Source organism: Haliotis rubra, unplaced genomic scaffold (assembly GCF_003918875.1).
Source record: "Haliotis rubra isolate DU_JTF1 unplaced genomic scaffold, ASM391887v1 Scf488, whole genome shotgun sequence".
NCBI lineage: Eukaryota > Metazoa > Mollusca > Gastropoda > Lepetellida > Haliotidae > Haliotis > Haliotis rubra.
This window is the reverse complement of record NW_025767177.1, coordinates 642,191-656,911: the sequence shown is the minus strand read 5'-3', so window position 1 is coordinate 656,911 and position 14,721 is coordinate 642,191. Positions and strand designations below refer to the sequence as shown.

Sequence of the window (14,721 nt, the reverse complement as noted above, 5' to 3'; positions counted from 1 at the left end):
GAGTTCGGCGTAAAACTGAACTCACTCACTCACTCCACACTGATGCTCCTTTACCAAAAATGTTGGAGTGGTTTTATCCTTGTTTTGTTGAAGTCCTTTCCTTGTCTGTTCTTCACAATGACTTAATAGTTCGAGTCTTTTTATGTTGGGAAACAAATGGAAGTATGGTGGAGTCAGATCAAGAGATTATGGTGGCTGCTGAAGGAAGTCAAGAACCTATGGACTGTAGAAATGGCAATGAGTGATTCCAGCACTGGTGTGTTGTCCAGATGGAAGAGTACACCATTTGTCATGCATCTTCCCTTTTATGGTCTGAATTTCATCTCACAATATACTCTGTTCATTGTCAGGTCTTTAGGAAGATAGTCTACCATTATGACATCCTTGGCATCCCAGAACCTGGTTGCAGAACTTTGATGGGATGGTCATTGCCTTCTTTGATGATGATGTCAAATGCTTCCATTTCTTATCACCAGACACATCGTGCCCAGTGTGTTAATTGTCCAACCTCAGAAGTGTTTGGACACAAGAAGCTGCCACTCTCTTCATTGCCAAAGTTTCTGTGATTATAAAGTGCACTCTCATCTGGGAAGCACATACTGAACCAGCACTATATGATGCTTAGTTATTTGGTGTGAGTCATTACCATATCCTGGATTTCAGGGCCTAGATTTTCGAAGCTCTCTTAGCGCTAAGATAGTCCTAAGTGCCATACATTATGAAATGTCCATAGGAAAGATCTCACTATTATGCTATTACTTCAGTGTGAGGCTCAGAACATTTCAATGAACCCTCGTATTAACTTGGCTGCAAGGAAAGGCTGTCTACTGCTGTAGATCTCAACACAACACTTCAGCTCCAAAATCTCCCCATTATTCTTCACAAGACATCCAGCGTACTAAAATTCTGTTCCAGCAATAATGTTATCTTATTTATAAACCAAAATCTACACATTAGGAAATAAAATCCAATTTGAGCCCAGAAAAATGCTTAATATCACCAGATTACCAAACAATACCTCCATAAAATATTAAATACACAATGCCATTTAGAAAGTGGTCACATGTAACATATGTTATATTTGGGATTACACTTTCTTCGTAAAGTACAGATTCTAGTACTATTGTTGGGTTGAGTCCCATCCGGGATTCGAACCCACACCCTCAGAGTCAGGCACCTAATCGCCAGCACACAAAGTCAGACGCCTTGACCGCTCAGCCACCGCGGCTTCCACAAAAATGGAAGTCAGACAACTGGTAGTCTAGACTGCAGACTTTGTGTACCCCTCTGATATGTGTTTATTGGCATGGCTCCCACGGCCGAAAGCTATGAAATACACAATGCCATTTAGAAAGTGGTCAAATGTAACATATGTTATATTTCGGATTACACTTTCTTTGTAAAGTACAGATTCTAGTACTTTTGTTGGGTTGAGCTCTAAATGGCACTGTGGATTTTCATTTCCATTATGTGGAAGCTGCGGTGGCTGAGTGGTCTAGGCGTCTGACTTTGTGTGCTAGCGATTAGGTGTCTGACTCTGAGGGTGTGGGTTCGAATCCCGGATGGGAATCAACCCAACAAAAGTACTAGAATCTGTACTATACTAAGAAAGTGTAATATAACATATGTTAAATACCTTCATAGTTCTGTTTCAATGTAAATGCATGGGCACTCACAATTGTATAAAATATCCACAACAACATGGCTCAATTTCAGTTATAAACATTTGGAACCATGTCAACTTTATTTTTGAGATAGCAGAAATCAGTTTTTCTTGTCTGAATGTTCATTTGTACTGAGAATTTACATACATCAACACTGATTGGGTGATTAGCAAGGTGATCTGATGTGACCTACTTTGTAAATGACCTTCACTCAGTATCTTATCATAGTGAAGTATTTGACATTGGTGCTTTAACAGAAACAAGCCAAGCAAGCAAATTCATATAAATGTTGAATATTAATTGAATCATGGGTTCATTAAGCTGTGTACTTGAAAATAATATCTTTATGTTTAAGAAACAAATGTGCATTTATGATATTTGCATTATTATATATTTGAAACACAGTTGAACAGGTGTGCTATTTGTTCCTGTGATGCATGAATATTTGAAACAATGTTGAACAGGTGTGCTATTTGTTTCTGTGATGCATGATGCATGATTATATATTTGAAACACTGTTGAACAGGTGTGCTATTTGTTTCTGTGATGCATGAATATTTGAAACAATGTTGAACAGGTGTGCTATTTGTTTCTGTGATGCATGAATATTTGAAACAATGTTGAACAGGTGTGCTATTTGTTTCTGTGATGCATGAATATTTGAAACAATGTTGAACAGGTGTGCTATTTGTTTCTGTGATGCATGAATATTTGAAACACTGTTGAACAGGTGTGCTATTTGTTTCTGTGATGCATGAATATTTGAAACAATGTTGAACAGGTGTGCTATTTGTTCCTGTGATGCATGAATATTTGAAACAATGTTGAACAGGTGTGCTATTTGTTCCTGTGATGCATGAATATTTGAAACAATGTTGAACAGGTGTGCTATTTGTTCCTGTGATGCATGAATATTTGAAACAATGTTGAACAGGTGTGCTATTTGTTTCTGTGATGCATGAATATTTGAAACAATGTTGAACAGGTGTGCTATTTGTTCCTGTGATGCATGAATATTTGAAACATGTTGAACAGGTGTGCTATTTGTTCCTGTGATGCATGAATATTTGAAACAATGTTGAACAGGTGTGTCATTCGTTCCTGTGATGCATGAATATTTGAAACATTGTTGAACAGGTGTGCTATTTGTTTCTGTGATGCATGAATATTTGAAACAATGTTGAACAGGTGTGCTATTTGTTCCTGTGATGCATGAATATTTGAAACAATGTTGAACAGGTGTGCTATTTGTTCCTGTGATGCATGAATATTTGAAACACTGTTGAACAGGTGTGCTATTTGTTCCTGTGATGCATGAATATTTGAAACAATGTTGAACAGGTGTGCTATTTGTTCCTGTGATGCATATTTGAAACATAGTTGAACAGGTGTGCTGTTTGTTCCTGTGATGCTTGAATATTTGAAACACTGTTGAAAGGGGATAGTATTTGTTGCCGTGATTCATGAATACACATGCATTGTAACGCAGTATTGATTATATAAAAGTCATAAAACCTGTCCCCAAAAAGACAAAAACTACTATAAGAAAACTAGTAATAATGTAATTGTAGAAAGGATACTAATTAATAGAAAATATTCTTCCTAACTGTCCAAATATCAAAAGAAACAATGGTGAAACAAAAATGGATATAACTCGCAATATATGTTATTGAATTTAATTTTGGAAAAAGCAGTTTTTGAAATACTAAACGTGACCAAATGTACTTTCAAACAATACATTTGGGTAAAATAGGTATTCTTAACTGAGATGTATCATAATACACAGGAAATAATACCTACTGTTATTAACTACTAAACATAAGAAGAAAGGTTTCAACGATGAAACTCACTCCAAAATTGCATCTGTGACAAATTTGTGAAAACTGTGCAATAGTCCTGTAGCTCACCTGGTTCAAGTACTGGCATTTATTCAATGAAAGTTATTTTTATAAATAGCTCAACCACCATATTGTGTATGTTAAATGCTATTTTAAAACACATATGACTGTGGCGACATGGTACAGCAAAAACATATAGATGTCCTCAATGCTCCATCACAGCATTGGAGAAGATGTTCCAAATGAAGACAGACAAGCCATGACATAAGCTCACTTGGACTTTCAGCCCAGGTGACCAAAAAATCCATCCCAGTGAAGTCTGTAGAAGTGTAATGAAAATTGAAACAAATAGAATTTGCAAAGGGCTAGGTTTAGTGAGAATAAACACCATTTTAGAAACCCTTTAGAATCTTTACCTCAGCATAACATTATCATAAATAGGACCGTTTATCATAGCCTGCAAGTAAAGCCAGATATGAGACATTATCAAGCAGTTAAACTATTTAAGCTGCAGTTTCCATAACCTGTGAATGGAAGAACATATAAGTGAATATCATCATGCCAAACAACACACTTGAGTGATAACCAAACTGTGCAATCCACAATTACACTTTATTTTGAACACTTGAAGATCACTGTGCATCACAATAATGTGAAAAGAGCAATCAAGTTTGTGCAATGGTTTATTTTGTCATTCCATGAGAAAATCGATCAACAGAGAGTTGTTGTCAGTTATCTCCCAAGTGTGTGTGATCATTATACACATGGTCAGTGTGCTTAAGGCAAGTGCATAATCCCGACTATCTACAGTGGAGCTGAGAGTCCAGATATTGTCTGGAAGTGTGAGAGCAGATGAAATCAGAAGCAAGTCCCAGCCACCAAAGATGATTTCAAAACCACCAAAGCCACATCAATGCTTTCTTCTGTCAAGGTAATCAAATTGAGGACAGTCACTTGTCAGAGGTGTTCAAGTCTCCAGTTATGGCTAAGAAAGAGTTAGTCACAGTTAAGCCAGTCCTAGTCACAGTTGATCTGGTCCTAGTCACAGTTGATCTGGTCCTAGTCACACTTGATCTAGTCCTAGTCACACTTGATCTAGTCCTAGTCACACTTGATCTAGTCCTAGTCACACTTGATCTAGTCCTAGTCACAGTTAAGCCAGTCCTAGTCACACTTGATCTAGTCCTAGTCACAGTTGATCTAGTCCTAGTCACACTTGATCTAGTCCTAGTCAGTTGATCTACTCCTAGTCACACTTGATCTAGTCCTAGTCACAGTTGATCTACTCCTAGTCACACTTGATCTGGTCCTAGTCACACTTGATCTAGTCCTAGTCAGTTGATCTGGTCCTAGTCACAGTTGATCTAGTCCTAGTCACACTTTGATCTAGTCTCCTAGTCACAGTCACACTTGATTGATCTAGTCCTAGTCACACTTGATCTACTCCTAGTCAGTTGATCTACTCACTAGTCAGTTGATCTAGTCCTACTCACAGTTGATCTACTCCTAGTCACACTTGATCTAGTCATAGTCACAGTTGATCTACTCCTAGTCACACTTCCTAGTCACACTCTAGTCATAGTCACAGTTGATCTACTCCTAGTCACAGTTAAGCCAGTCATAGTCAGAGTTGATCTACTCCTAGTCACAGTTGATCTACTCCTAGTCGCAGTTGATCTAGTCTCTAGTCACAGTTGATCTATCCCTAGTCACATCTAAGCAGATCTAGTCTCTAGTCACAGCTAGTCTCTAGTCACAGTTGATCTAGTCTCTAGTCACAGTTGATCTATTCCTAGTCACAGTTGATCTAGTCTCTAGTCACAGTTGATCTATTCCTAGTCACAGTTGATCTAGTCCTAGTCACAGTTGATCTATTCCTCCTAGTCACAGTTGATCTACTCCTAGTCACAGTTGATCTACTCCTAGTCACAGTTGATCTACTCCTAGTCAGTTGATCTAGTCCTAGTCACAGTTGATCTAGTCTCCTAGTCACAGTTGATCTATTCCTAGTCAGTTGATCTAGTAGTCACAGTCACTACTCCTAGTCAGTTGATCTACTCCTAGTCACAGTTGATCTATTCCTAGTCAGTCATATTCTCTAGTCAGTTGATCTAGTCCTAGTCAGTGGATCTAGTCTCTAGTCACAGTTGATCTAGTCTCTAGTCTCACTTCAACTAGTCCTGTCATGATTCAATTTGTCTCTGAGTTTGTCCTATTTATCAAACAGACAGTTGTCTTGCATGGTCAGTGGAAAGTTTCAAAGAGTTGTTCATCAAAAAAGAAATCATGTGTTTAAGAATAGTGCATTGTTTTAACAGAAAGGTTCTTAAAATAGTTCAAAGTGCACAACACAGAGAACCATGCATCACTTGTAATGTACAGTTTTGAAACAGGGTTTGTGTTGCGCCATGCTGACAGGCAACGTCCAAACACATATATATATATATACTCTGATTTCAGGTGGATCTCAGGGCTACACACCACTTGGCGTGGTAAATATACAGGTAGACCAGGTTTCAACAAACATGGTGAAAACGTCTACTTAAGGAGGAAGCAGATGTCCTACTCCAGAAAAGAGTAAATTTTTACAAGCAAAAATCCAAACTTATAAAAGTGAAAAAACCAATACCCTGCTGTGTTAAAAAAATTATTTTGAATTTAATTTCACATGCTTGTTCGGTTGAGATTATGTTTAAAAGATATGTCAAATGTAAATTTTATGAAGATCTTTTTAAAAAGAAAGACATCAAGATTACTCAATAGGTCAAGGAATATTTCATTAATGCTGAACTAAAAACATTTACATGAAGCATGACTGCATCAACAACACTATAGACAGGGTATAGGTTACACAAGCAAGCTTAGCCTTTGCTCAGGTATGAGGTGAGTCTCATGCTGTTTCCAAGCTCCACTGTAGGTACAGAAGTAGCACTCACCATGGTGCTTACGTCTATCCTGCTCCGCAATGTGATGGGCTTGATCCACGATGTTGGACACAGCAGAGGCGAAGCCCACATCAGCGGCGTCTCGGAGAGGGGGAGCGGCGGGAGGGGAGAGGTGATGCCCGGGGGGACCCATAAGGACTGTGTATGGGGAGGGGGGAGCGTGGAGACATTGGTGACACAGGGGAAGATGGGGTATGAGCTCCATGTCTCTGGACGTCCAGTTGGGTTGACCGTGGGGCCTGGAAAGAGGAAGCAGTCAGTTAGGCTTGGGCATCTCTCTCAGGCCACATTTGTGCATAAAATCAATTATCGAAAAGCAATTAGTTCCACATGCTTGAAGAAAACCTGAGACACTTCTTGGAAATGCTTAGAGTGTTGACTATGTTCTACTGGACTAAAACATATTTTAAATTACAGAGAGAGGAAAAAGAGGACTTGATAGCAAGACATGGTGATAAACTTAAGGCTTTATGAACATCAACTGAACATTCAACATCATGTTTAGGCTATTGATATATACCATCCTCACTGGTCACAAGCATGGGCAGGAAGTGTCTCAACTTGAAATAATTAGTTGTGCAGTTAAAACTAGATATATTTTGACTAATATAAATATAAATATCAAGATTATGTATAATGTGCAAGTTCCATAGAAACTGTGGTTTGATTACAGTCATTCCATACTAAAAACAAATCTTTCAAAATATTACAGTTTAACATAATACAAAATAAGAATTATTTAAATTCAAAATTCTGATATTAACAAATACATTCAAATAAAGCATTCCAAATGAAAATGAAAGGCTTAAGGAAAGACGAAACCTTTAAGAAACAAAACATAATTTGAATAAAGGAAAACATAGGCATTCAAAAGTAATGAACATATTCTTTGGAAAAAAGTTCTTTCATTAAAAATTCAACAAGTGAATACAAATGAAGAGATTGTGAACATGCGTGTGATGTGATGTCAAATACATTTAACACCCCACGACGTGTCAGCGCTCTGCTAACAGAGAAAGTATCTACACACAATATTCATATCAAACAAACATTAGGAAATTCACATGAAACCACCATATCAGGGATGGATGCAGACTTCATACTTTCATGTCAAAAAGTGCAACAGGAGTCAAATAGATAGTTTCTTTTAAAATCTTACTGTAACATACCATAGGTTTACAGTATTAAGTCATATTTAAAAGATCTTCAGAAAAAACTGATTCTCTTGTATTCATGATAATTTATAAAAAATAATTGTGCATGAGTCACATACTGTCTGGAGAAATACATTATTGAATGTGTAAAGCACAGGTAGTGATTTGAATATATGTGAGGTATTTTTTTTTAGGTGCAGAAAACATGATTAGGGGGTGACCACATGATGACCACAGAGCCACACACACATCACATGACACTGGGGATCGACCAATCAGAGGTTGAATAGAAATATCACCTCATTCAGCTTTGATAAGGAAGCTGTTATTTGATTGGCTGCTAGTGCTATTAGTGAGTTATCCCTACTGGGCAGGTTCGTGCTAGATGCACTTAGAGGTACATCTCTCAATTCCAAACTCTACAAGAAAAAACAGGTATTGCTAAACACCAAGAATGCTCAAATATATCTTATAAATTTGAAGCTCTGGTGTAAATTATTGGTGCCATATTTACAATTGATATTTCTTCTAAAAAACCGAAAATGATCATTGAAACTGACCAGAAACTTGTTTTTTGTTGTCTATTATTGCTATAATATCTCTTAACTACTAACATTTAATATCTGTAACAATAGATAACCCTTAAGTATCAATAATTTTGGGTTAATCACTTTAACATAACATTATGCTACTTAAAAGAAAGATTATTTTGAAAACGCATACAAACACACTCAATCTCTCCAGAGATTATAAATACATGTTATCATAACAGAAATGAAATGTTGACATGAGGATTCCCAGATTCCCAGGACTGGATAGCCCCAAACAACAAACTGATGAAACAATGATAAAGTTGACAATGGTCCTTAATATGCCTGATGTTCCATGAATGTTGCATACCTGGGTTGTTCCTAGTGTTGGGAATCAGAAACCAAATCTACTATAGATTATCGATTATCGATTATAATCAAAATATATACATTTTTAATGTAATCAATTTTAAGGGTTTTTCCCCAGGTTTATTCTAAGTAATGTTTTTTATAACTAATACTGTCATGCAATGAAATGCACGCATGCAAGTAAGACACTGGAATTGTAATTAAACAATAAAAGTGGTTAAAATTTACAATGCGCATAGCTTTACGCTGTTGAGTACATGTTTGTTCGTGAATATTCATCAAATTCAAGGGTTTTATACAAAAACAACAAAATTCTGATTAATCAAAAATATTTTTTTTACAATCGATAATCATTTTCAATCCTTATTTCGATTTTTTTCAATCATCGGAACACCACTAGTTGTTCCATCATATTAGTTGTTCGGGCTCAGGGGACATAGACAAACATCGAGTACATCAACCCATGGGCCCCGAGGGACCAGTGAACAACATATTTATCTTGCCGAACACCTCAATGGTAATTTTGAACTGTTTGAAGCAGGGTTACTGGATCATAATAAAGAGTACCAGAGTTAGGCAACAGCCCAAACACTACTAACACGAAGTACCAAATGAATTCCCACAGTTCGGCATTTCCAACGGGTAACATAGAAAATGTTATCGCTTGTAAGCAGGTACATTGATTGGCTCAGCCAATCAGAAAATGAGATTTATGTGTGGGGTGAGATAATAACCTTTGTCCTCATTCAGTACATGCTAGTTCCACATCACTACATTGAACAGCACAGGGGACAAACTGGTAGATTTCACCAGACAATTACAAATACAGTAATGGATGTAATTTTTGTAAGTTCACCAATGACTTCCTTCAACCCGTACCATCACCAAATATAAACAAATTATATCAAACAGGCGCATAGACACAGTTCACATGTACTGAGATAAACTAGCCCATAGCCCTTCAACAAAAGCAAAAATAAGGCAATGAAAAAACGTCCCTTTTTGAAAGCCCCTCAAAAACCATCACCGCTTGCATCCACCAAAGGGAGATAACTCGGTACTACCTCTGCGTCTAACTCATCTTGTTCATCAATTGAAAATGAGTTATTAACCACCCCAGCAAAGCGGTTGTTGCGTGCCTGGGGACGTGTGAAAACATCACATTGTTTGACATTGAGACAGATTCTTGAATACAGATATCACATCAGTTTAGGTTCAGTTCTGTTTACTAAGCATGTTTATCAAGCGCAACAGTAAACATTGTAGGATAGAATAAACAGAATTTCTCTTGCATACTGTTTTTGAACAATACAAAACATTTGGATCTTTGTAAAGGCCTTTTTGTGAATAAAAAAATGAAGTGCCTTTTAGAAATTTGAGGCAACAAAAACTTCTACCCTAGATTTGGAGCGGGAAAATTGAAAATATACTGAAGAATTTTTATATGGACAATATTATGGATAAAATGATGAAATTTTTTGAAAAGCATGGAAACAGCAACCTGACAAAATATAATGTGAAGGATGTGAAAAAACTAATGAAGAGATATTCCCTATTGTCAGTGTGTAGTATGTTGTTTGTTTGCAAAGTAACACCACACTTTCAGCTGTCTGACACACTTTGAGTGTGAACCAGAGCGATTGAGTGAGTGAGTTTGGTTTTACGCCACTTTTAGCATTATTCCAGCAATATCACGGCGGGGACACCAGAAATGGGCTTTGTACATTGTACCCATGTGGGGAAGCAATCCTGGGTCTTCGGCATTATGAGTGAGTGAGTGAGTAAGTGAGTATGGTTTTATGCCACTTTTAGCAATATTCCAGCAATATCACGGCGGGGACACCAGAAATGGGCTTCGTACATTGTACCCATGTGGGGAATCGAACCCGGGTCTTCGGCATAATGAGTGAACACTGTAATCACTAGGCTATCACAATGCCACTGTGAACCAGACCATCGAGATCCTGATCCATAAGTGGATCTAGCCATCCAATCCACTTACGACAAGTGTGGGTTTACTGAAGCTGAAGAGCAGCTCGGATCTTTATTGAAAAGTGAGATTGGATTTGGGTGATGAATTTCTGTGCTTACAGGTCTTTAATTCTTTTGCGTTACAGTGATCACACGAGGGGACAAGGTTACTCTGCTGCAGTCTGGAATATCAGCCAACATGGCCAACTAGCTCTGTTGTTACATCTGTTTATCATGGCAAGGCTATCAGAGATCAGGGAAAGAAACCTTTCAAAATATCCCACTAGACCACAGGACCAGTGAGTGGACAATAATTAGTGGTCCTGTCTGTACTTCACTGGTCCAAAATAACATTCACAGATTTACCGGTACTTAACTATCAATATAAAAATTCACTGGCCACCAGGACCACTGCAAACTTTTTTATTTAGTAGTCCTGATGAATTTTTTACTAACCAAGGACCACAGGACGAACATAAATTTCACACACTGGAGATCAATCAATATATATACTGTCATGTTTCGGGAAGAACAGTGAGTGAGTGAGTTTAGTTTTACGTCGCACTCAGCAATATTCCAGCTATATGGCAGCATTCTGTAAATAATCGAGTCTGGACCAGACAATCCAGTGATCAAAAGCATGAGCATCGATCTGCACAATTGGGAACACCGATGACATGTGTCAACCAAGCCAGCAAGCCTGACCACCCCGATCCCGTTAGTCGCCTCTTACGACAAGCATGGGTTACTGAAGATCGATATCCTAACCCAGATCTTCACGGGTTCATGAAGAACAGGGAGAGGCAGGGTTCATAAATCTAAACTTATATAAGAGGAGTCAGCAAACAGAAGAAAAAGCTGCAGCTACAACCAATGTTTTCTGTTCACATCCAGAACAGACAAAACCATGGTTGATAATGTTCATACTAGAATCAGCTAATTGATAAAGGGGTTTTGCGAAGTCTTATTCATCTTACAACTTTCATAACTCCCATACCTCGAAACAGACATAGGGATGGGATCAACAGACAATGAAAGGATAAAAAGACACCCAAACTCATCAAGCTATAATGGTCATAGGGAAGCTAGTATCCCCAGAATGCAGAGAGCTTTGTAATCTGGATTCTGTCCCGAGACAATGGTCACTACTCATCTTCATCCCATAACAGCAACACAAGCGATTAAAACAGTGATTGCAAACTGGGAATAAAGTATTTTTGAAGACAAGACTATATATTATTTTGATAAGGTTATGAAATGGGAATTATGTGTTCTTGAGGGCATTGTCGTACTGAAGAGAGTCACGTGGGAATTAAAATAAAGAGTAATAATTCTATTGGTTAGGCTTTTGTTTGAATGGATGGAAATGAACTGATTAATGTTGCATGTTGCTTACTGATCTCCAGCTGATATACCAGTTACTGCAGATACCCACTGTCGATGTATATGAACAATTATAAAATAATGATAAGCAGGCATTTAAAATGAAGTTATTTTAAACATGCAAACAAGCAAGAAGATAAAGAAATTAAAGGGCACACGATTTTTGAAACATTCACCAGGAGGAAAATGGCATATATCAAAAAATTGAAAACAGGAAAAATTGAAGCAAAAAGTACTAATAGAAGCTTTAAAAAATACTGATGGCAAAATTGTTATTGTAATTGAATGTTTGAAATGATAAAAGGCCTCAGGAATCCCAATGTTTTGTATGTTTTTTAGTATATGTGAAAGGTAGCAACTCACTGGTTATAACCCCATCATCCACTTTAGGGTATAAGATGATGTTATCCTAGCCACTATATTTCGGTTTTATACCAACAAACATACCTATATATCATGGTTATCCTAGCCACTATATTTTGGTTTTATACCAACAAACATACCTATATATCATGGTTATCCTATCCACTATATTTCAGTTTTAGACTAACTCACAAACATATATATCATTGTTATCCTAGCCACTATATTTCGCTTCTATACCAACAAACATACATATCTATCATGGTTATCCTAGCCACTATATTTCAGTTCTATACCAACAAACATACCTATATATCATGGTTATCCTAGCCACTATCAGTTCTAGCCACTATATATTCATGGTTATCCTATACTAACATACCAACAAACACATATATATCATGGGTTATCCTAGCCACTATATTTCGCTTCTATACCAACAAACATGCATATATATCATGGTTATCCTAGCCACTATATTTCGGTTTTATACCAACAAACATATATATATCATGGTTATCCTAGCCACTATATTTCACTTCTATACCAACAAACATACATATATATCATGGTTATCCTAGCCACTATATTTCCTTCTATACCAACAAACACATATATATATCATGGTTATCCTAGCCACTATATTTCTATACCAACAAACATACATATATATCATGGTTATCCTAGCCACTATATTTTGGTTTTATACCAACAAACATGCCTATATATCATGGTTATCCTAGCCACTATATTTCAGTTCTATACCAACAAACACATATATATCATGGTTATCCTAGCCACTATATTTTGGTTTTATACCAACAAACATGCATATATATCATGGTTATCCTAGCCACTATATTTCAGTTCTATACCAACAAACACATATATATATTATTCATGGTTATCCTAGCCACTATACTAACATACCAACAAACATACATATATATCATGGTTATCCTAGCCACTATATTTCAGTTCTATACCAACAAACACATATTTCAGTATATATCATGGTTATCCTAGCCACTATATTTTTGGTTTTTATACCAACAAACATACATATATATCATGGTTATCCTAGCCACTATATTTCCAAACATAGTTCTATACCAACAAACACACATATATATCATGGTTATCCTAGCCACTATATTTCCGGTTCTATACCAACAAACACACATATATATCATGGTTATCCTAGCCACTATATTTTGGTTCTATACCAACAAACATACCTATATATCATGGTTATCCTAGCCACTATATTTCAGGTTCTATACCAACAAACATACATATATATCATGGTTATCCTAGCCACTATATTTCAGTTCTATACCAACAAACATGCATATATATCATGGTTATCCTAGCCACTATATTTCAGTTCTATACCAACAAACACATATATATCATGGTTATCCTAGCCACTATATTTTCGGTTCTATACCAACAAACATGCATATATATCATGGTTATCCTAGCCACTATATTTCAGTTCTATACCAACAAACATACATATATATCATGGTTATCCTAGCCACTATATTTCAGTTCTATACCAACAAACACATATATATCATGGTTATCCTAGCCACTATATTTCGGTTCTATACCAACAAACATGCCTATATATCATGGTTATCCTAGCCACTATATTTCAGTTCTATACCAACAAACATACATATATTATATATCATGGTTATCCTAGCCACTATATTTTGGTTCTAGACTAACTTGCATACATATATATCATGGTTATCCTAGCCACTATATTTCAGTTCTATACCAACAAACACATATATATCATGGTTATCCTAGCCACTATATTTCAGTTCTATACCAACAAACACATATATATCATGGTTATCCTAGCCACTATATTTTGGTTCTATACCAACAAACATGCCTATATATCATGGTTATCCTAGCCACTATATTTTGGGTTTATACCATTTATATATCATTCTTATCCAGCCACTAACAGTTCTATACCAACAAATCACACACATATATCATGGTTATCCTAGCCACTATATTTCAGTTCTATACCAACAAACATGCATATATATCATGGTTATCCTAGCCACTATATTTCGCTTCTATACCAACAAACATACATATATATCATGGTTATCCTAGCCACTATATTTTGGTTCTAGACTAACTCACATACATATATATCATGGTTATCCTATCCACTATATTTCAGTTCTATACCAACAAACACATATATATCATGGTTATCCTAGCCACTATATTTTGGTTCTATACCAACAAACATACATATATATCATGGTTATCCTAGCCACTATATTTTGGTTCTACTAACTTCGCGATACATATATTTATCCTATCCACTATATTTCAGTTCTATACCAACAAACATACATATATATCATGGTTATCCTAGCCACTATATTTCAGTTCTATACCAACAAACACATATATATCATGGTTATCCTAGCCACTATATTTCGGATCTATACCAACAAACATACCTA

The 14,721-nt window shown here is 36.5% G+C and overlaps 1 protein-coding gene across 1 annotated transcript in view; it reads right to left on the bottom strand.

Annotated features, from left to right (window-relative positions):
* Positions 1–14,721, bottom strand: part of LOC124291256 (voltage-dependent calcium channel type A subunit alpha-1-like) — a 299,650-nt gene that overhangs the window by 4,420 nt on the left and 280,509 nt on the right. Inside the window, 3 exon segments of the mRNA XM_046728197.1 lie at positions 6,439–6,523; positions 6,525–6,686; positions 9,565–9,639. Coding sequence (XP_046584153.1) covers positions 6,439–6,523; positions 6,525–6,686; positions 9,565–9,639 — 322 coding nt within the window.